The following is a 23,498-nucleotide window of genomic DNA, read 5'->3' as shown; positions in this document are numbered from 1 at the left end:
CCTGCGTCAGAACTTCTGTCACTTACACCACAAATTTCCAACAACGACCTTGCAGATATGCAAGCATCAGACACTGCCATACAGGCAATTAAAACGCACCTCCTCGACCCCTCCACCTCCCCTCTCACACCTTCAAATCTCACTGATGACTCCGATCTCAGACATCTATACAACTCCAGACACATGTTACGTGTGCGGGACGACATTCTTTGGTTTGTCAACGATGACACCACTTCGCTAAAACTCGTGGTACCTCGCTGTCAAAGGGGGGAAATGATAAATCACGCCCACAACGCACCATATGCTGGGCACCACGGTACCAGAGCCACATATGAGACACTTAGACAGGTGGCATACTGGCCATGTATGCAACAGGATGTGGCAGAATATGTGAGAGAATGCCTGGTCTGCTGTCAGTTTCACCCAACAAACCTGACTCACAGAGCCCCGTTGCAACGCAGAGGAATCACGTTCCCCTGGTCAGACCTTCAAATCGACTGGGTAGGACCCCTCCCCCGGTCATCAAGAGGCAATAAATACTTTCTCACGGTAGTGTGCCAGTTTACCAAATGGGTAGAGTGTCTGCCAGCACCCAACGACACTGCCCAAACAACGGCATATCTCCTGATGAACCACATCTTCTCCCGATTCGGCCTACCGCTCAGAGTCAACTCAGATCGAGGAACTCATTTCACCGCAGAGATCATGCAAAAGATCTGGAGAATCCTAGGGGTACAAGCCAAACTTCACATCAGCCACCATCCGATCTCATCCGGACAGGTAGAAAGGTCTAACCGAACGGTGGTCGCCATGTTGAGGAAATATGTGGCAACTAACCAGAAAGACTGGGATGTGAAACTTCCCCTGGTGCTGATGGCCCTCAGAGCCACCCCGCAGGAATCAACACGAGTATCCCCATTTGAACTCATGACCGGGAGGCAGATGACCCTGCCATTACACCTTTTGTACCAACCGGGAGACCACAACCTCGTCACTGCCTATACCACGTCCCAATATCTGGACGAGCTCCATAGACATTTGAAAACAACTTTCGCTTTCGCCCAGCAACACCTGAAAACCAGCGCTGAGGGCCAGAAAGCGCATTACGACCGAAAGGCATCGCACCAAGAACTCAGCGTGGGCGACAAAATCCTGTACTACAGTTTCGCCTTGCCTCCCAAACAACTGTCAAAAAAGTTTCTGCCTCACTGGACTGGCCCTCATGAAATTGTGAACAAACTCTCCCCCGTAGCGTATCAAATCCAACTGAAAAGGGGACCAAAAGAGCCAGTCCTCAAATGGGTCCACCGCAACCAGATTAAGAGATATGTGACAACTAGCAGGAACAGACAGGAAGGGCCTAATGATGCTGCTGTGGATCGTCATCATGTGCTTCCCGACGACCGAAAGCCAGCCGCCACCTGACCTCGTCTCCTCAGCTCCGGCCTCGGGAATTGTGTTGAGAGAGCAGCCCGGACTGCTCATAACGAACTGTCGGACACACACCCAGAAGGTGTACGTGCGACTCGACCCTCGAAACGTCTACCGTGCACACTACCCAAAGACAGCCGTCATGTACAGCTGGGCAGGTGCCAAATGGACGGAGGCCGCCCTCAAACACGCTGAAGCCGACATCGAACACATGCTGAACCAACTCGAGAAGATGACCCTCACCCAGGCTGAATTGAGCGGGCACAACAGGCGCTCCAAACGTTTCTTAGGAGCCCTGCTTGGAGCCGCTGCTGCCGTAGGCACCCTGTTCAACATTGGTATGTCCAGTGTCAACGCGGTGAACATCGCCACGGTACGACGACAGGTAGCAGAAATCCAGACGGAACTTCCACAACTGAAAGATCAACTCACCACACAGAGCGCATCTTTGACCACCATAGGCAAGACACTGAGAGGCACGGTCACTGTCCTCAACACACATAGCGTCATGCTGAACAGGACTGTGAGCTCCATGAAACAGATGTTCACAGTCTTCCAGAACGATTTTGCCCAGACCCAACTGGTCACCGCATTAATGGGCGACATGCTCAGAGAAGTGAGCTCTTCCATAGACAATTTAGCCATGGGCAGGATTCCACCATACCTGGTACCCCTGAGTCTGGTCCAGACCGTGCTGGCTTCCGCCATCACCACACCTACCGATCCTATACAAACCCATCTTGCCTACTCCTTAGGAAGTGCCATCCCCCTGTACGTGGACCCGGCGCAGCGAGAAGTGGGTTTCCTCCTAAACTTACCCATTATCGAGTCAAGCCGAATCTACCGACTTAAAGACGTGGTGAACATTGGATTTTGGCAGGGAAATACCCAATTTAAGGTACGGACCCCAGAGGTGGTAGCGTACCACGACAGCGACCCACAGCTGTACCTAGCCCCTAACTTGCACATGTGCACCCTCACAAAAGACATACACTACCTCTGCCCTAGCAAACCTTTCCTCCGGGATAACACCGATGGGATCTGCGGTCTCCAACAGCTGGCTAGCGACGCCCGTTGTCCGGCTGACGCGAAATCTCGCAACCAAGTCACCGAGACGCAAGCTGAAATTGTAGGGAACCGATGGCTCGTGAACACTCCAGTACGCTCAGCGACACTGACCTACGATCAACACGACACTGCTACACGTGTCAACCTGCTGAACCAAAGCATGTGGATTCAAGTCCCACGAGGAGCCATCCTCCACCTGGATGACCTCGCCTTGTACCATCTCCCAAGTGAAGAGTACCAAGCCGAACTAGAGATTCCATCTTTCTTTAGGGACCGCAACTTCACACTAGATCCAGAACTGGAAAGTTGGATCGCGAAAGAGGGGTCGCAACTCATCGACATAGCCCCACTGGACTCAGCCCTTCAGGCCTTGTCTCGACAACCTATTCTGAAAACTTCACCTGTGGTCCAAACATGGACAGCAGCCGACACCGCCCTATGCATTACCAGCATCCTCGGACATGCCCTAGCTCTGGGCTTGGCCTATATCCTGTACCGAAGGATCAACGCCATCCGAACCTCCACAGCCAAACTCACAGAAGCAGTCTCCGTCAGCTTCAGGAGAAACCCTCGGAAGGACAACGCCGCACCAGAGAATACTGAGGACCTCATCGGATTCAACCTGCAGTCTGAACAACCCCTCTTTACTGCCTCCTCCTAGCCATGCACCTGCCATCTGACCTTTGTTACCGTGATGACTCGACTAGACCCATACACGTCCGTCAACTCATCAAAGGGGGAATGTAACACAAAGGAGACAGCCCGCGCATGTAATTAAAAATTGCTCAAACTCCTCGTGACCAAACCCCATTTGTCGTTGTCTGACTTGATTAGATTAACGCAAATTCTAATACACAAAACACCTCTATTGTCTCACAATGCCGCCAGGCAGGACGTGCGGACCCAAATGGCGCATGCATCGATTGCCCTCCTTGGAATCACGAGTCTGCCATCTTTACACCCCCTGGAGATCGTTGAGACACTGATTAACAGCTCAGCACAACAGAGCATTATCTACCGGACTAATTCAATCAACACTAGTAATGCGCACACACATAGACTCTATCCCGTGCTCGAACCCTCAAGACTGTCCGCACACACACACAAGGAAACACACACAGATCCTACCATTGTATGGATCGAAATCATCTTGTGAAATGTTTAAAATGTATTCTCGTGATGTAGGCATGATCCTTTGTCCATTGAGGGCAAACACACATACGTACATACATACATACTGGTCTTCCCCCTCAGGAAAGAAAGGAGGGGGGGGGGGAGCAGACGCAGTTCACGCACCGGACACACAAGCTGTGAACTTTCAGTACCCCTTTACACACACAGAGAAGCTCGGATGTGCGGACATTATGATCAAAAATCACCCTTTTCCAAATGTATTCTTGAAATGTATTTGTTTTATGTGATGGTCCTTATAAATCGGACCGCTATAACCTAGTTTTATGATATACTCAAAGAATGAAATGCTTGTTATAGTGAAAAATCTTATATCTTTACGACTTTAAATCATGACATAGTCGTCCACGGTATTGTTCTCTTCCAAAAATCTCAACGGTAGTGAATCTTTAACTCAAAATCTCCGAAGACGCATTCTTTTATTAATTCCGGTGTTATTAATATTGGGACCAAATTTAACTTCTCCATAACTGTTAGAAGGGGGCGTGAGCCTCCGCAAAAACGTCAGGAGGTAGTCGCCATCGCCCTCCCAGGCGATTGGGTCATACACCTCAAGAGGCGTGAGCTCAGCTCCTTCAAAATGCCGCGTAACTCTGAAAACATTGCAGTCTGCCAGAGAGAGGAAGAAGACCACGCCTCCTTCCTTCAAGGAAACCTTCGCTCGCTTTTACTTTCATTTTCTTCCAAGTTTTATTTTCTTAACTATTTTACTCCAGTAAATAGTCTGTTTCAACCAACAACGAAACCAACTTAAAGCTAAGATCAACTTGCTAAGTTTCGCTCGTTTCAAGTTGCCATAGCAACGACAACGCCGTGAACCGCTGCTCCGGTGAACACGTGACCCAGGCGCTTTTTGGTCTGCACCTACGCGACACACACGCACCAGGAAGGCCGACAAAGAGTAACGTAGACTTTAAATTTGTAATCTGAAGTGCTGTTTCAAATGTCTAATATTACTGTGCCTATTGGGTTTTTGTTGTGAACGATTGAACTGTTTCTTCCTATCTCACAATTCTCTCACTCACACTGACTCACACTTCTTCGCATACACATAAATACATGCCCACGTGGTTCTGGACAAAACACCAGACCACGTGCTCCAACACACCCACACACACGAAGTCATTCTTAAAATCACTCTTACTCTCTTTTGCTCATCTCTCTCTCTCTCTCTCTCTCTTATATTCTCCTTTCTTCCCCTATATTAACCTTTGATTCCTACGTTTATTTTGTTGTTTTCCTTATTGCGATCGTATATTGTTTTGTTTATGCATATTTACTCCTGTGTGATTTTAAAGTAGTTAGTTCATTTAAATAAACTTGTTAAATCATTTGAATCAAGTTTGCTCTGTTTGTTTCAAATCTGAGTCCCTGGGTAGTGCAGATCTTACCTTAAGCTCTACGGTCAATTTTACTATTGAAAGAAATCTCAAATTGTCTAAACACGAGGATAATTATTTTCTTTGTGGCCACAGGAAAAGTGTTATCTTTTGGTGTTAAAGACGCTAGATTTCCGTTCAGAAATTGTACAATTCGTGTGCTGGACGCACATTTTGTACAATAAATGAACATTCTTCAACTTATACCTAAAATTCCCCCAAATTGAAACATAGTTCTATCTGCCTATATCATTAATTACAACGAGAAATCGTGTAATTGTTGATATACGTTGAAGTTGACCTACTCCCTAGTTGGGAATTATTTAATTCATGTAAGCAACATATGCATATTCTCATTAATGCTAATTTGAGCTAATTATTTCCCCAAAATAAGTCATTGTTGTTACAGCATTCAGCTGTCATGTTAGCTGATCATTTGCCATCTTTTTCATCTGACCCCACTTCAGAGGGCACTATTAGCATTATTATCTTGTAGAGACATAGAGCTGTCACTGTTGCTAACTCATACTCTATCCATCTGTGTATCTTGCATACAAAATATATGATACATGTACAATATATTTTACACAATGTTGTATGCAGAGAATGTTATGCAATGTTGTTTTTAATTAGACAAAGCTGTAATGATTCAATTCATAGACAGTCATTTATTTTGTTCCTGATTGAATTACGGTTTTCAAACAAATCAGGTGAGTGAAGGATTTAATGACTCTTTTAAAAAGCCAGTCACTTGTTTTATTTCTGGATGAATTGTTTTGGTTCAGTAACTCACTCATACTTGTTGGTGCCTACTGGTGTAACAGTGTAACTTGCAGAAAGAGTCGATGAGAAACTGATGCACAAATGTAGCCTGGCAAGCCAGACCTACATCAAGATGTTAGGTCTGGCAACTCACCATAGACACGACTCAATCCGAGGGGCGGGATAAACGGCTGTCTTTCAAATTCCCTCTTCACGCACTAGGACAGCGCTTCAACCAACCAGAGCGTTTTCCCAACAGCAGAGCTTACATTAGTTGATAGATTCAACTTTTGAATCTGGCCGGCAAAACTACGAACACATCTTCCTTTTTTAAGAATGACTTAAGTGCTGTTCTTTGCTCTTTTCTCAAAAAAAAAACTTAACTCCAAGTCCTCCAGAGTCCCGGCCAAAGCCGATTCGAAAGACTGTTCTCCAGCAGCAGCCATTCTTTGTTTTCAAGTAGCAGGGAACCGTCGCAACTCTGTCGTCATTAAGATAAGCCCGCCCCGCCTACTCTATACACGATGTGATTGGCCTGACCCAATTTAGGTTTTTACAGTTCGAAAGTCAACGGAAAGTTGCTAGACTACCCTGGCTGCAAAATAAATTTTGCTGCCGCTAGGGTGCATCTAGATTTCTAGGCTAGCACAAATGATTATAAAGATAGATAGCTATCATTACCTTCTTGAGAATAAATGGACTCAAATATTTATTTATTTATTTGACTTTTTTTTAAGATAAACATTTTTGTAGTTTTGTGAACTAATGAACAGAAATATATTTCAATAGTTGTATGTGTGTTATGTGAATTGTTCACTTTTTCTATGGCCCCTGTTCTTTTGTTTCGACATGCAGAGTGGATAGCCCTTAATTACAATCTAACACCGCTGTCTGCCATCCAGCTCTAATTGATCAATGCTCTATTAGTTGTATGCTCATGTTACACTGACACACGCTTCTGTTTCCCCTCATTTTCACAACACACCTGTATCCAATCCATTAGAAAGCCAAAAAGTGGGCAATATTTCCCTCAAGAAATTGCGTGTTCCTCAGCTGCAGTCTATTTTTCAAAAAAGTGACTATGGCATTATTGTCAAATAAGCTGTTAGCATTTGGACTCCATTTTTTATCCATTGGGAGGACAGCATGTGCTAGTTGACATTTACTTACTGACGTATTATCTAACAGATCAAGAGCCCCAGAGTGGTCACGAAAGTAACGCCCGTGCTGTGACATTTAACGATATCCTGTAGTCTAGTGTACATAAATGCAAGCTTTTCAAACGTGGCTTTCTTCATGCTCCAGAGGGAATGAATGCTGAAAAAAGCAGTCTTGTTGTTTCGCCATCGAAGTACTGTGGGGTTCTTGTAAGGAGAGACTTCAAGAGCAGTGTAGTTTTGCTGACATACAGCTTTAATTCTATCTCGCTATAATTCCCTAACATCCTCTGCGTTTAGTTTTATAGCTGCTATTTTAATTTTCTATTATACATCTGTGAAGAATATCTTGGCTTGCCTTAAACCCCAGGCTTGATTTACGCAGTATGGTGCTTAATTCATTATCAGTTTTTCATCTTATGGGCACAATTTAGGAACATTACATTTGAATGTTTTATGCAGAAATTGTTTTGCAAAGTGGTTTTTAATAAGACAAAACACTTTTTAGCCTGTTAAAATGTCTATTATATAACTGATCTTAAATGGGTCACCATGGCATTCCAGTCATGTCAAAAGAAGATTTTGGTTAATAAAATAGAATTTTAATGAAAATGTCTGTCCTTAATATATTATTATGTTCAAAGAGCAGTTTAGAACAGTCGACCATTGCTAGTTATGAGAAAAAATCTACGTTTTTCACCCAGCACTTTCCCCACAGTCCACCTGATGACCTCTGGTTTCTTAAGCGATGTTCTGAGGCCCTTGTTCTTTCATGTATAGATCTGGCTGTTCTTTTCAAAAGACAAACCTTTCAGAAGCCCATCTCTGAAATGATAATTCAGTTTTAGCTGTGATTTCAAAAACTCCCAAACCCGCAATCTCTCTCTTTGCAGCACACAAGATCAAAACAATGTCTGGCTGACCACTGTCCGACCCTCTTAAGTGGTCTCTGCCCGTCTTTGTTTTGATGAATGCAGGTGAATGCATTTGCACCAGAAGGACTGAGAGTTTGCCGTTTCTACTTTATGAAAAGTGGATATGGATGATTACTGGAACAAATTGAGAAATGACTGCTGGGAATTTTTCAGAACAGGGTTCTGAACATTGGTCACTGCAGTGCCAATGCAATAGCCTACCCATAACCCTATCTCTATCTTTAAACCTAATTAGGTTAAGCTCCACCCCTTAGATCCGCAGAGTATATTCTCTGTATAGTTTGCAGGATTATTTGGGAGAGATTTTTTATCCATAAGAAAAACCAAACTATCGGTATATCGGCATCGGCCGATATCATTTTGAATAGTCGGCTATCGTATCGGCTGAGAAATTTCATATCGGTGCATCTCTAAAGGTGACATGTTATGCCCCTTTTCACAAGATGTATTATAAATGTATGGTGTTCCCAGAATGTGTCTGTGAAGTTTCAGATTAAAATACCACCCAGATGATTTATTAGAATTCTTCTTCGTGTGCGTACTGTATCTTTAAATGGAAATGAGCTGCTGCTCCCCACCCTCTTTCTAGAATGTAATTGTTGAGAGTTACAACTTATTGGTTAGCATTTTGCTTCATGATCATCTATGAATTCTTGTAAAGATGTTGGCAACCAACATACCTTGTGTTACTGATATGTCGATGTGGCTGGCCTTTGCAAATAAACATTCCACTCTTAGTACAAGTCTTTTATATTTACAGAAAACATACACAGTTAATCACCTGACTGTATTATGCATAATAAATGTGCGTTTATGAATTAGACAGACAGTGAGCGTTTTCGGGTATAAAAATAACAACCTGGCTCTGGTCTCTGTGAATACAGTCAGTGACCATTTCAGAAAAGTGATTTGCAAACATTCACAAATCAAATGAAAAAACAAATGAGCCCCACATCATCACATAGCCTTCACCATACCTAGAGATTGGCATGGTTTTATTCAGTTAGCCTAATAGCTGGTTTGATTTGCATTGAGAGATGATTTTATGGAAAGTACCCCATGCCAATCTCTAGGTATGGTGAAGGCTATGTGATGATGTGGGGCTATTTTAATTCCAGAGGCCAAGGGAACTTTATCAGGATGCATAGTATCCTGGATCCATGAAGTAACTGGCCTTTAAAAATAAAAATCTGCCTGCCTCTATGGGAATTTAACATAGGGGTGTCCAGACTTATGCACCCTGTATTTTAAGGAAGAACATTTATTTATTTACGATACATTATTCATTCACAAAGAAAATTGGTGTCCTTAAAGGTTGGATTTTTCCTAATTTTTTTAATTAAGGCATTAAGTTCAATTTCCAAAAGATGATTTTTTATTCCTATTTTTAGTCAACTTTAGCATGGGTGTCTAAACTTATGCATAGCACTGTATATATATATATATATATATATATATTATATATATTATTATTATTTTATTATTAAAGTATAAATATATTACATTAAAATGTTTAACATTTAAGTCATTTAAATATTGAATTTTTGAAAATAATTGAGAAAATATTTTAATAAACAAAAAGACGCTAGTGAAGGGTTGTGCATTCCTGCAGTGTAGTTCCATCAGCTTATTTTAAGTTACGTCCCTGTGATTAGTGATTAGTAACAAGGGATTTATTTTAAAGTTGAAAAAATTGTTTATAGTCATGAACAAAAATGACTTCAAATCGCATATCTCTGAGGGTTGCCAGCTGTGAAAATGCCACTGAGATGTTAATGGAAAGCTTTCTCCAGCTAACATAGACTGCCTTGGGTGCGATCTAAAAAACATATTTTGCCTAATTTGTGCTAATATTTTTAGTATAAACTGTTTAACATTGCCAGTCTCAAAACCGTATCTCTGTTCGCATCGGTCAGGAGAGGTATTGGCGTGCAGAGGGTTGTCAAAATATTTTACCACGGTTAAATTATTTACTCAGAGGTTAGCATTAGCCTTTGCTATTCGTCTGTACCCCCAGGAGTGATATATTAACTCAATATATCAACATCACCTTCGCCAGTCTAATTATACATGCCTTTTTATTCGTGACTGCCACAGAGCGACATCTTCCACCCCGTTTCTCCAACGTTTTACAAATCACCTGATGTATGTGTGTGTGTGTTCATGCATCGTTTAATCTCGTCTGTTTATTCTCCTCTCCCTCTTTAACCATTGGCAGATCTCCGGATGTGAGTGCTTTGTGTGTGTGTGTGTGTGTGTGTGTGTGTGTGTGTGTGTGTGTGTGTGTGTGTGTGTGTGTGTGTGTGTGTGTGTGTGTGTGTGTGTGTGTGTGTGTGTGTGTGTGTGTGTGTGTGTGTGTGTGTGTGTGTGTGTGTGTGTGTGTGTGTGTGTGTGTGTGTGTGTGTGTGTGTGTGTGTGTGTGTGTGTGTTTCTCTCTCATGCTTTTCTCAACTCTTTAATTACTGTCCTGTCATGCAAGGCTGGCTCAGGTGTGTGTAATTACGCTGGTAATAAGGCCTGGAAAGTCTCCACCTGCCTCTAGCTGGGCACTCTGGCTCCACACACACTGTCTTTCCTCTCTCTCCTTCTCTTTATGCTGACAGACAGGACTCTCTTCATCATTTCCCATCATGCCATTATGAGGCAGCTTTCTCTAACTGAACAAAGCGTAGCGCTGATGCCTGTCTTTTTCCCTCATTGTCAGTGCCATGACTGTGCGTACAGTGTTGGGGTTAGTCAGATCACTGTTATCAAGTAACTTGTTATTTGTTAAATGTATACAATAACTGTATGTACTAATGTAAAGCACTTAAAAAAAAATGTTTTAGGGATGCAAGTATTGTAGTAGAAATAATGTATGTGAGTGTTATTGCTTGCAGTGATATCAACAAATTTTACATATAGAGCTGTTCTGTAGATGTTTTGGTCAAAAATGAAATATTAGATTGTTTTTCATGGAGTTTGTTACAAATGTTTGGGGTCTGTAAAATTGATTTCATGTTTCTGAAAGAAGTCTGTTATCCTAACCAAGGCTGCAATTTATCAAAATACACTAAAAACAGTAATATTGTTACAATATTTAAAATAGCTGTTTTATTATTGAAAATATATTTTAAAGTTTTATTTATTTCTGATGGCAAAGCTGAATTTCCAGCATCATTACTCCAGTCTTCAGTGTCACATGATCCTTTAGAAATCATTCGAACATTCTGATTTGCTGCTCTAGGAAAAATTCGTATAATTATCACAACCATAATATTTTTGACGTTGCAAAACAGTAATCCTTTTTTAAAGGATTTTTTTAATGAATAGAGAGTTCAAAAGAACAGTATTTATTTGAAATAGATGTTTTTGTAACAATGTAAAAATTCTTTACTGTCACTTTTGATCAATTTAATACATCCTTTCTCAAAAAACAATAATAATTTCATGGTATAGCCTTTATGACTTAAATGAAGTGCTGACAAACTTGTCCACAGCAACCTAATGCATTTAGTAAAAAAGAAACAATTTACTATAATATTGTAACACTTTACCTTTAATAGTAATGTTCCTCAATACTCTGAACATAAAGTTTCAGCTGCACAGCACTGCCATAATGATGACAAATCGCTTATAACCCACTCACACACTACAGGGAGCTACACAGCCACCTCTTCGCTAGATAATATTCATCATTTGTTGAAAAAGGTACTGCAGTGTTCCAGTAATTACAATTATTCTAAAACACACATCACTTCTGTATCTTATTCATATCTCCTCCTACCTTTATGCCGATATACAGAGGGTCGAGAGCTGCAGCGGCCCACTTGTCCCTTTCATTACGCCTGACAGAAACAATAAGAAAATCCCAGCAAGAGTGTACGTGCCACAGCTAGTGCGTCAAAGTTTTTCTGGCAAAGTCCCCATGTAATTACAAGCCTGGGTGCCTGGCGGTGACAGATCGTTGGTAAGAGGGCCAGCTAAATGTCGTGGCACCTGCTGGGCTCTCCGAGACTCTGCTTCTGCCTGCAGCCACAGTCAAATTACAAGCAACTGTATCAGAGCAAAGTGAATGGATTGAAGCTGTTGTTACTTGGCCAGGTGTTTTTCACCTAAAAATGTAGTTTTGTTGCTGATTTGAAATCTGCTCTGAAGCACAACGCTAATTCTGCTTTGGAGCTGAGTAAAAATAGCTAACTGGGAATATTGTGGCCAAAATGTAATATTAGATTGGATGGATCTCCACGTCAGATCCGACCCTGGACACCGAATCCCTGTCGGAAGATATCCCATTTTGTCTGGCAAAACTATATGAACAGTCTTCTATCAGCCTGAGAGTTTAAATGAGAAAGCCAAGGAGGAGCAGAAGGAGGAGATGAAGTGATGATAATAAAAAGAGCAGTTTATTGAATAAACCTAGTTGCAAATGTTTCAATGCTCAGACTTTGTCTGAGTATTTCAATGCTTAGACTTCATTTGACCAGTACAAATCCAATAAGTGTTATTATACCACAGCAAAAACGATGGAAGATTACTGCTTTACAACATCGTCCTTTGACGTTTAAAACCTTGACATGGAGACATTCTCTTATCCTACTCATGAATACAAAATCCCTTGAAACCGTATAATAATAAGTTAAACAACAATAGCAAGAGCAAGGAAATAAGTAAACTAAGTAATATAAAAACATAAAATGAATAATGATAATAAAATAATGATTAAATGTTCAATCAAATGGCAACTACATAAATGACTAATGATTATAAATGATTATAAAATTAAATCATAAAAAAACTAAGAAAATAAAACAATACAGATGCTTGGTTGCTCTCTTAAAGTTACACACACTCGGGTTGCTATTGAGAATCCTTCGATCCTTCGAATTGAGCAAGTTACTCAATATTGTTTACTGAGCTGTTGTATACAAGCAACAAGGTTCTCACCCAAGTGAGACTGTCAGTGAGTTATTAAAATGTACTTGTATTCATATAGTTATGGCATGATGGATGTCCGAACACAGGCAGATGAGGGGAGTGTTTGAAACTTTTTTGTTGTTGTTGTTGAAAACATGTTAATTTTTGCAATTTTGTCCCAGAGATTGGTGGGAAAGCATTTCTCTCTCTGTCGCTCTCCCTCCCTCTGGCAGTGGTGCTTCAGTGAGGGGTGAGTTATGAGCGGCCTGGCCCGCACACAGCGATCTCTGCTTCTTCATTAGGCCTTCATTAACCCTCTCAAGCTGAGCTTCCTCTCAGCCTACTAGTGGATGTGTTTGGACACCATTCTTCATTTCCCACAATCCCCCGCTGCTCAGCACATCGTACGGGAACTGTGGTTCAGTGCCAGGCTTTCAGCACATTTACTGTAAAATGACATACAAGGCTCAGGGGACATACATTGACCTAATGCGGTGCACAGACACGTTCAGGAAGAGAAACTGCTTTTGAATGTGTCAAATGCATGTCATTATTTTGACAAATAATATCCCTTCAGTGATGCCTCAATAGCTTTAAAACTGGGACTCTTAAGCAATAAAAAATACAGCCACTTATATACCTTCATGCCCTTATGTTCGCCTGAGGATATCTGTAATATAGATATAGAAATATCCTCAGCAGGTTTAAAAAAAAAAATGAGGTAATAATGTTTCAAAACTGCTTTTTGATCTCAGATCTCAAATTAAAAGTCATATCTGGAATGTTGGTGGCTGCCATATTAAGTTTGGGACTCTGGGAGACTGATGTGATAAAGGTGATCATTTGATCAGCATTAGACCCTCAGTTGCAGTTCTCAGTTCTCTCTCTCTCTCTCTCTCTCTCTCTCTCTCTCTCTCTCTCTCTCTCTCTCTCTCTCTCTCTCTCTCTCTCTCTCTCTCTCTCTCTCTCTCTCTCTCTCTCTCTCTCTCTCTCTTCTGTGTGTGTGTGTGTGTGTGTGTGCGCATTAATTCACCTAGGACAGCTTTACATTAAATAATTAATGTTTAGGAGACTTGACTAAACATGTGAGCAAAGTCTCCAGTGAGTCTCATAACCAAATGAACAAATGAATTCATATGCTAATGAGTTAATTAGGACTATATATCAGCAAAATTCCCCAACCACAGTTTTACTGTGCATGTATGTGTGTGTGTGTAATATTATACACTCTCAGAAAAAAGGTACAAAAGCTGTCACTGGGACAGTACCCTTCAAAAGGGTTCTAATATGTACCATTTAGGTACTAATATGTACACGTTTGGTACCAATATGTACCTTTGAGGGACTTATATGCACTCTTTAGGTACAAAACCTTTTGTAAAGGTACCGCCACAGTGACAGCTTTTGTACCTTTTTTTCTGAGAATGTAGGTATGTACATATGTATTAAAGTTTATTTTACTGTCTCTTGAATAAAACCTGTAAAGGAATTCAATACTATATTGATATTTGTAGTATTAAACTGTATAATATATTGTGATCTAAGACTAATAGTTAGGATCGCACACTCTCTTTTACTTCCTTTCTTCATCCCTCTGTTAATTTATCCTTTATTTCACCATTGGACATCTATACTCTGGGGCCATTTGGATATAAATAGCATAAGGCAGAAGCAGAAAGTTCTCTCCATCTCTCCTCTATCTCTCCTAAAGTCTAGGTGCCCTACTCTCTGAGCATAACGTCTGAAAATGATGCGGATGACCTCCTCTATCAGGACCCCTCACCTTTCCATTCACTCTCTGCCTGAGGGATGAGAGAGATGTAATGGTCTAAATAAATGCAGAAGAGTTCCCAGCAGGAAGTGTTTCTTCTGCCGTGTGTTTGTTATAGTGGGTCTCAACTAGACGGCTGCAACACAAAAATGGGTTACGGGTCTGTTCTGAAAAAAATTTGCAAATTGCAACTAACAATTCAGCCATTTATAGTAAGTATGGTAAAGTAAAAAGGTTTATACCATCTGTCCAATCAAATCATTTTATTTTGCTGCAAATTCATGTGTCGCTTTGTAGATGCAAGCAAAATTAAGCAGATGCTTGCATAAATAGGTTACATAACATTTCCTCATTCTCAAGAACTATGAGAAAAAGTATGTAAAAGAAAATGTGACCCAGATAATATTAAATACAGTTCTGTGTTTAATTTTAAGGACATTTTTCATTACTTGACACAAAAACAGTTTAATGTTTTGGCCATGAAATCTGGATCCTGTAAACCAGTTGAGAACCATTAGCTAACTGACATTCTAGACTGTTCTGCCTTGTTCTCCATGGGCATTGAGGTTTTGAGAGAGAAGCAGAGATTCCTGTGGTTGTGTTGTCCTCTTTTTGTGTCCTGGCCCTTGGTTTTTATAGCTATCTTAAAGATTTGAAAAGATGAAGAGGTGAAAAAAGTGAGCGGGACCATTTTTTCCCTCTTTCTCTTTATGGCCACGACACCCCCTGACATTCTCCTGCACAAAAATAAAAATGTTACTAGTCTCAAGTCAAGTCTTAACATTTACTCCAAAGGGCAGGCCATAAACTATTAATAGACAGCTGTCTGTCTGCGCAAGCCTGTGAGGGAGAATGATTTTATATTGAATCCTCATGTGGTTTGCCAGTAAGGGGGAGGAGAGGTGGTCCGGTCTCTCGCCATCCCGCTGGGATCCTGCTTTATCTCCCTCTCCATCCACCAGCAGACGAAACGAGAGAGGCCATTACAAGGCTGTCTGGGAATATTGCAATATTCAGCAGGGCGATTATCTGACGTCTCCCTGGGAGGCACATTTCCTCTGTGGAGGGAGAGAGAGGCGTACCTGTGGTGAGGGAGAGGGAGAGAGTGAGGCTGATAAGGACCCTTAGAGTTGACAGAGAGGAAGTATCACCTTTCTTGGTTTTAAAGAAGGTCTTTCAGGGCAGGAATGAGTACTTATATAAGGACTCAAAATCTAAAGGTGATCGCCACAGTGTTAAATAACAGTTTATAACATGTAATGCTTCTGTTTTTCATTTTTCGAACTTATTTGAACTCTTTCCCTGCCACTGATGGACTTTTCCGTCATTTATGACTTTGCACTTCCCAGCCATTGACTGAATTTTCCAGTAAGGTTGTGACTGTTATACTGTTTGGGGTGCTATTACTCATCTTCTGAAAGAGTGCAGAATCTCCGGATTAAAAGAAACAGAAGCAAGGGATAAAAGCACTGCTTATGCACATTGTAGTCTTTGACAAAAAATACAATTTTCTCAGCTTTTTGTTCAAAATATTGATTTTTATGAAACTTACATTCAACTGTTGATAAAAAACTAAATGCATGAACCTAGAACAAAGGCTCTGTTCTTTCTTTTGATATATTGCATGTTCAGATTCAACCAAATAATCTGGGGGCCATGAAAGTTTTGTGAAAATCATCAAAAAAGCTGGCAACTTTTTTTTGTTTGTTGTTTTGGCAGGGATGGATTGAATTGAAACATTAACATGTAGTTTTGAATTTCTTAGCATCATTTGACCGTCTGTACAAAGGAGTTCACATAGTCACAAATGTAGTCAGAGAAAAAGTTCAGGATCTTATTTCCTTTGTGGAATTATTTCACAATCCTAAACCTTTTTGTTTATTTTCAGATTTACAAAGTGGCCTTTTGAACCCCACTGAACATAATATGCAAATATAAAGAAAATGTTTGTTATTTAAACATTTGGTGGATCTATGATTTTGGTAATGCACAAAAGATTGCCATCAACCTGTAGGGAATACACTGTGTGTGTGTTGTTTTATACTCTTGTTCACATGAGGTCTTTGTTTTGGGAACATGGGAAGAATCAAAAGAGGGTTTTGTATCGAGATCCCTGTTGTACTAGTGTAATCATAGAGATCTTAAGCAGGATGGTCAGTCTGGGTGGTCCGGAATGGAAAGAGATGGAACTGAATTGAGGATCCGGTCACTGCAGTGATAAGAGAGTGCTGGCAGGTTTTATGTTTTTTGTTTTAATTTCAATCTTGATGTTCTGCTCCTAAGTGACATTGCTTGCATTCAAGTGAGCTGCGGTTAGAGATGACTAGAAGTTTGAGCTTAAGTGGAGGAAATGAAGGGTGGAGATGATTGATAATGTGTTCTCCTCTTTTGTATATTTTATTGTACCACTTATCTTGATCATGCTCTTGATTCAATACAATAAAATTCATTGTCAGTCCAGGATACAGTATGTAAACTGTGCACAGTATGCACATTTTCTGTATCCCATAATGCAAAGCACTCAGCTTGATATTTTATTGCCAGTGTGATTCTACCAGTTAAGAAATGTTTACATAAAATTAGGGTGTAAATGCAAAAATACCTTTGTTTTATTTTATTCTAAATTAAAAGTCAACATCAATGTGACAACAATATAGCATTCTACTAAGTTTATTATTTCATAATGCATATGCACAAATGCTTTTTAAAGTAGTATTCACTGTATACTGTGCAGTATACAAAACACTAGTAGTGTTCAGTTACAAACATAGTCATAATAATTGTTCATATTTTTCTGTGTATGTTGTTTGTTTGTTTTTAGCTAGGCATAGTCATAACATCTTGACTGAATTGGAACATTCATCATTTGTACATTTCTACACTTGATTTAAATGTTTTGGCTTTTTTTGATGATTCCTAGCTATTGTTTTGTGTATTTCGATAGTTTACCAAAATTGCTTTATTAAATAAACTATGTATTACTGTTTTAGAACTAGACTAACACTTATTTGCATTTTAACTTTAAGAAAAGTCTCTAAAAATGCCTCAGTGTCATGAATGAGTCCCCTGAGCTCTAATTATGACAGGTTTGAGTACTAGTACTTTCATATTTATTAATAGTGTTGCCCTTAGCCATGTGTTTACCCAGAAAGGCATTGATCCAGGTTTCCATTATGCTAAATGCCTCTTTTCTACTCTTTCTGCAGATCGACCGTGTCATATTCTGCGTCTTTCTGGAGACAGATTATGAGATTTACAAGAGGAAGATGTCAGATTTCTTCTCCCCAGGTACTGTATCTTCTTATTGGAATCTTTACTTCATTTTATTTGTTGGTTGTAACACCCACTCAGCTCAAAGCTTGTTACTCGGGTATCAGGCTGGATTCACAGTGTCAGGCCGTCTGACTGGCGTGACGTTTGTAGTAGAAGCGCACAGATACAGCACAGCAGGCAGAGATTGGATTCCACATAACCAAAACCAGTTTATGGTAATGTACTGCCCAAGCTTCAACCCCACCTTTATCATAGAACGCTATCAAGATAACCGCAGTCAGACTCTCTTCTGATTAAAGGGCTAATTCATCCCAATTATTCATCCCATATTATCTTTTAACCCTACTTTTAACATAAGAGCGGGCGCGACCAATTTAAACTTGACTGCAAGATTATTATAATTTAGTTATTATTTAGTTATGCAAAAACAGTTCATTGTGCTGCTGGATGTTGTAAACTGGTATTTGTTTTCCAGTTATTTTTATTTATTAATGTAGTAACAAAGACACTAGTTTGTAGCGCAATTGTTTTACCGTTTACTACATTTTAAGTGTGTCACACATCAGACGCTGCTCTACGGCTAATGGATTGAAGTCTCGCACATACACAGAAAATAGTCTCTTTCCAAGAAAACTGAATCTAAAACCAGAATAAAGTTGCTCATATATTGAAACAAATTATGTTCAGGGTTAAAGGTTGGTTAGGACAATATATCAATGAATTTTTTACAATTAAACAACCTGAAAAATAATAATAAAAATACAGAACTGAATAGTAAGTTCTATAAAATAGTATAAACTGTTAATGCATAAAAAATAAATAAATAAGAATACCCTACTCGTGAATAAAGAAAAACTTTTCACATATCAAAAAAAATCCCTGAAAGCATCATAAAAATCCAATTTATGCACTATATAATTTTCTAAGGTCAAATGATAGCTTTGTTTGAGAAACAGACACATTTAAGTTAGTCCCTGAAATTCTTGAAATAGCTCTCCTTGGTGCGTTCATAAAGAAGAAAAGATTTCCGATTTAAGCACAAATTGCTCTTTTGAGTTAGATCTTTTTAATGAATCTGGTTCAGAAAACCGACATGAATGTGACATGACATTCATCATCACTCGACCCCGGTTACAATGGTTAACAGCTCACTGGAGGAAAATTATCACTTAAATTCCCAACTGTTTTTCACACAGAATTTTCAACATATTGCACGAGTTTCATGACACTTTTATGCTGCATTTGCTTCATTTCTTATAATTGAATGGAAAAGAGAGACCAGCAAAGTCCTCGGAATCTCGTTTTCCACTGAAAAAAAAAAAGAAAGAAAGTCATACAATTTTGGAGTGACATAAGGCTAATGATGGCATAATTTTTTGCTTAAATAATTTTCAAACAGGTTTTCCAGTCTCACCGTTGGTTGACTCAATTACTCAAACAAACAGAGTAATGTTAAAGCAGCCAGGGGAAATCAGCCTACAAATGGCTTACTTACAGTATAGCACAATAAGCAGGGGTAAGAGAAAGCATTTTAAAGTTGAAAGAAACAGCAACATAGACATCATGTTTAAAGAATACATAAAATATTACATGAAAGACCCACAATATGCACACTGAGAGGAAAGGAGAGTAATAGGAAAAGCATTGGAACGTGTTTTCACTGTCTGCATCTCACGGCTTATTGCATTCGCTTCTTAGTTTGTAACCAGAAGCCTTTGAGTGATTTTTGGTGTTTCCACAAACTCAATTTGTAACTAAGCTCTTAGGCCGCTAGACCATCTCGCTTCACCCTGCTGTCTGAGAATCCCATGAAATACTCTAGCGTATGAGTTTAACAGGTGTGGAGTGCTTCGGCTGCTTGTATTTCACAGTCCCGATTGCTTGTCTCTGAAGCACAAACGTTGTAGCCCGGAGGTCCATATGTAGAGCAGAGGCTTTGCTTCTGTCAACACCCTCAGCGATCCTGAGCCTCAACAGCGAACCCCAGATGTCAGAGTCACGCAGGATGGCACCTCCTCGGTGACATTCCACCTCACACTTTTGCTCGCCTGTTTCGGGTTGGATCGTGTGGTTTCTGGTGCTGGCGTTGCTTTATGTAAAGATGAGCTGTCGTGTGATGGGACTTCAGAAGTCGGTTCCTCGGTTTTCACTTTCTTTTACTTGCACTTTGGCCTTCTGTCAATGTCAATATTTCAGAATGTTTCACTTTCACCCTATCCCTCACTTTGCCTCTCTTTCCATTTTTTTTACTCCCTCTCCCTTCTTATGAGACACTAGCTGCAGTAGTTCCATGGGAACTTGTCTATTGTGCGCCCGTGTAGCGTTTCTCTCTCTTTAAAGGCCAAGTCTCTCTCAGGAAGCCTCTTTTCAGTCTCCCTGAGCGCTAAACAAACATATAATGTGAGTGCAGGCCGCACCGGAGCCCTTTTGGACCTTCCCAAGTGTCCTGCTGTCTCGCTCTGCCTGAAGCTCGCTGCACTTCCATGACAAGAAACCCTGGAGGTTTCCAAATGAGCCGCTGCCTGGAGGTTCATCATTTGTATGGACACGCACACACACACACAAACAAACAGAGGAATCCTAAATGCACCGGGAGAATAATATAATCCACCATTACCTCCCCTCGTACACACACACTAGGAGTCGTGGACCGGGTGGAATAATAAGTGTCAAGACTCACTTTTTCCCCACTTGCTGAATGTTTTGTTCCTGTCATGTTCCTGTCACACACACACACACACACAAGCACACACTTTCCCTATTCCAGGTCTTGCTGAAAGATAGAATTCACCTGAGAATTTGTAATTATATAAGCCAGGTCCCTGTTTCCCAGGCACGTCTCCTTGTATTAGTGTTTAGAAATGAGATGACGGAGGCGCTACTCTTTTAGTTTACAACCAATCAGGATGAGCTTGCTCTCTTGTTCTATCGCTCGCTATTTATTTGTGATTTGGACCTCACTGAAGTCTTAATCCAGCACTGATATAAACTACTTTTGGTCCTAAATGCTTTATCATAAATTTTAAAAGACCATATTTTACACACTTTTAGTTTATGAGGGGTTTTCCCCACTTAAGGGTTTTTACCCACTTAAAAACACCTGTTTGATGTCTTTTCATGGCACAAAGCTATGATGCAAGTCATGTCTTTCACATGACTTGCATCATAGCTTTGTGCCATGAAAAGACATCAAACAGGGGTTTTTTTTTTTTTTTTTTTTTTTTTTGGTTAAGAAGCCTTGCTTCGAAAGGTCAGTGGGGAATGTGATGTTGATGTGAGTCTTCTTTATAATGTTAATCAAGATTTCTTACCCCAAAAAATATAATTTACGTCCACATGGCCTGAATATTAAATTAGTATTTTAACATGGACAGTCAAAGGGCTGCACAATTTGGGGGAAAATTTGTGATTTGTCTTATAAAATTTTATTTTAATTATTTAATTATTATTATTATTACAAAATGAGAATTATTACTAATGTAATATTTCACTGTCAAATAAAATAGAGTTAGGCCTTGTCCACACTATTATGTCTTTTCTCTCCGGTTTGGCCTTCCGCTCACACTGAGACAATGTTTTTATTAACGAAAACACATCATATCACAGTCCTGCCAAGATGACAGAAAATGTACTCGCGAGTGATGTACTGCGGTAAAACATGAGGGCAATTGCATTTTAGACCAAACATATAATGAGAGCGACCTGGATGCATCGGTGAATGGTGAAATACTTTTGCTAAATAAAATGATCCTGCCAGAAGAAATGCGTGATAACTTTATTATGTCAGCGAGCTTTTATGAGGTTTTACGCATGCGCAGTAAGGCGAATTTAGCGTTTTCCAACATTTCAGTGTGGATGAGAAACTTTTGGAAAACGTTTGAAAACGCTAGTGTGGACGGAGAACATTTTGAAACGAAAACGCTGTGTTCAAATGTATCTGGATTAATGCAGACGTATTCTTAGTAATAAAAATAATAAACATTCCTAAATGCATGTTGTAAGCAACTCAAACTCACAGCACATGCAGAGATAAGTTAATGAGAAACAGTATTTACTACAAACTAAGCCACTACGGGACGCTGAAAACTGAAACATGCTTATGTTTTGCATATATCCATATGCATATATTTAATTAAATTGTAGCCTTTGTGAATTGCTTATCGTAATTTTGATTAATTATGGAGCCCTAGGTAGTTTTATGTTAATTTTGACATCACAACCGTTTCCGAAAGATTGGTTTCTTACTTGGAAGATTTTCCTTGTGAATCAGTGCTCTAAAACATTTTTCAAAATGTGTCTACATACTGTTTTAAATTTCACATATTGTTTTCCATTAAATTACCTCTTTAAAATGAATCTCAATAGTGATGTTACAATGTAAAGAATAATTCAAAGTCTGGGCTTTTAAAGAGTTTGAGAGGTCAGGTTAATAGTTTCAAAGTCACACAAATGGTTTTATTATTAAAATTTGGGTCGAGGAGGCAGACACGCGCTGATTAATAAAAAGAGAGAGTGGTCTGACCGGGTCAGAGGTCAGCGATGCAGAGAAAGGGTCACCTGCTGTAATTACAAAAAAGTCTGGAATTTATTTCAACATTGTTTTTTGTTTGTTTGTTTGTTTGTTTTGCCATGAAACTCTCTTATCCACCATAGAAATTGTAGTTTAATGTAATCAAAGTAGTTGTTTCTCATAATCTGTATTTTATACATCATTTCAATTGCTTGTTCCGAGACAGTATCTGTGTTTAATATGAGAATCGTTACGAGTGGCATATGGAGTTATTATCTGTATTGAAGTAAACTCGTCTTTCTCACTGTTCAACAAGCAGCATCATTTGTGTTTTCTTAGCTACATCATTAGCATGTTTCTCTGACTGCATGTTAGATATTGATTGACGCAGGAGGAGCGTGTACGGAGGGAACATTCCAGAAGAGCGAAATTATCATGAGGATGGTATATCGGGGCGAATCGTTGAGGAGTGATGTTTGAAATGCTTTTTAGATGGAGAGAGAGAGACAATAGGACTGAATTAGCTCTGCTGGTGTCCCTGATAGCGGCAGTTGTAAAATGTGCGAAAATAACAAGGGCCTGACAGCTCGATCCCAACACCTCATCATCATCATCATCACCATGGGAACCAGCGTGCCAAGAGCTGCGGAAGAGACGTGCTCGTTTTAACTGAGCTTTAAAGCTGCACTCGCATCTCGTGCTGTGGCTACTCTCTGGCACGCCGCATACATTTACTCCCTCTCTCTTTCTCACCCACTCACTCACTCATGGATTCATACAAGCCCCCGTCTACTTTGCGTCTATACAACTGGAAAGAGAAATCGTCTTTGTTCTGGTTGCTTAACAAAAGAGAAGTTATTTTGTACTGTCAGTTTGTGAAACAGTTTTGCCAAGTATTCTTCTTAATACTTTTGTTTGTGTGTACCTGTTAGGATTCGTGTGTTCTTTTAATCTCTTTCTTAGCCTTACAAGTGTGTGACAACTGGCAAATAGAAAGGAACAGTGTCGGGACATGCAAACAGGGCATTTGCATATGGAAAATTGTCTCATCAGTGTATGCCTCCCAACCAGCTGTCATTTTCACCCCCAAAAAAGCAGCTGCAGAAATGAGAACATTTTTCCAGA

General features: G+C 40.0%; 1 protein-coding gene across 1 annotated transcript in view; it reads left to right on the top strand.

The window, feature by feature from the left end:
* macrod2 (mono-ADP ribosylhydrolase 2) overlaps positions 1–23,498 on the top strand; it is a 598,881-nt gene that overhangs the window by 520,953 nt on the left and 54,430 nt on the right. Inside the window, exon 9 of the mRNA XM_081351444.1 lies at positions 17,797–17,878. Within this exon, the coding sequence (XP_081207570.1) occupies positions 17,797–17,878 (82 nt within the window). The remainder of the gene's footprint in view (positions 1–17,796; positions 17,879–23,498) is intronic.

This window comes from Scardinius erythrophthalmus (assembly GCF_964197995.2).
Source record: "Scardinius erythrophthalmus genome assembly, chromosome: 21".
In the NCBI taxonomy this organism is placed as follows: Eukaryota; Metazoa; Chordata; class Actinopteri; order Cypriniformes; family Leuciscidae; genus Scardinius; species Scardinius erythrophthalmus.
The sequence above is the reverse complement of the archived record's forward strand: the minus strand, read 5'-3'. Positions and strand labels throughout refer to the sequence as shown.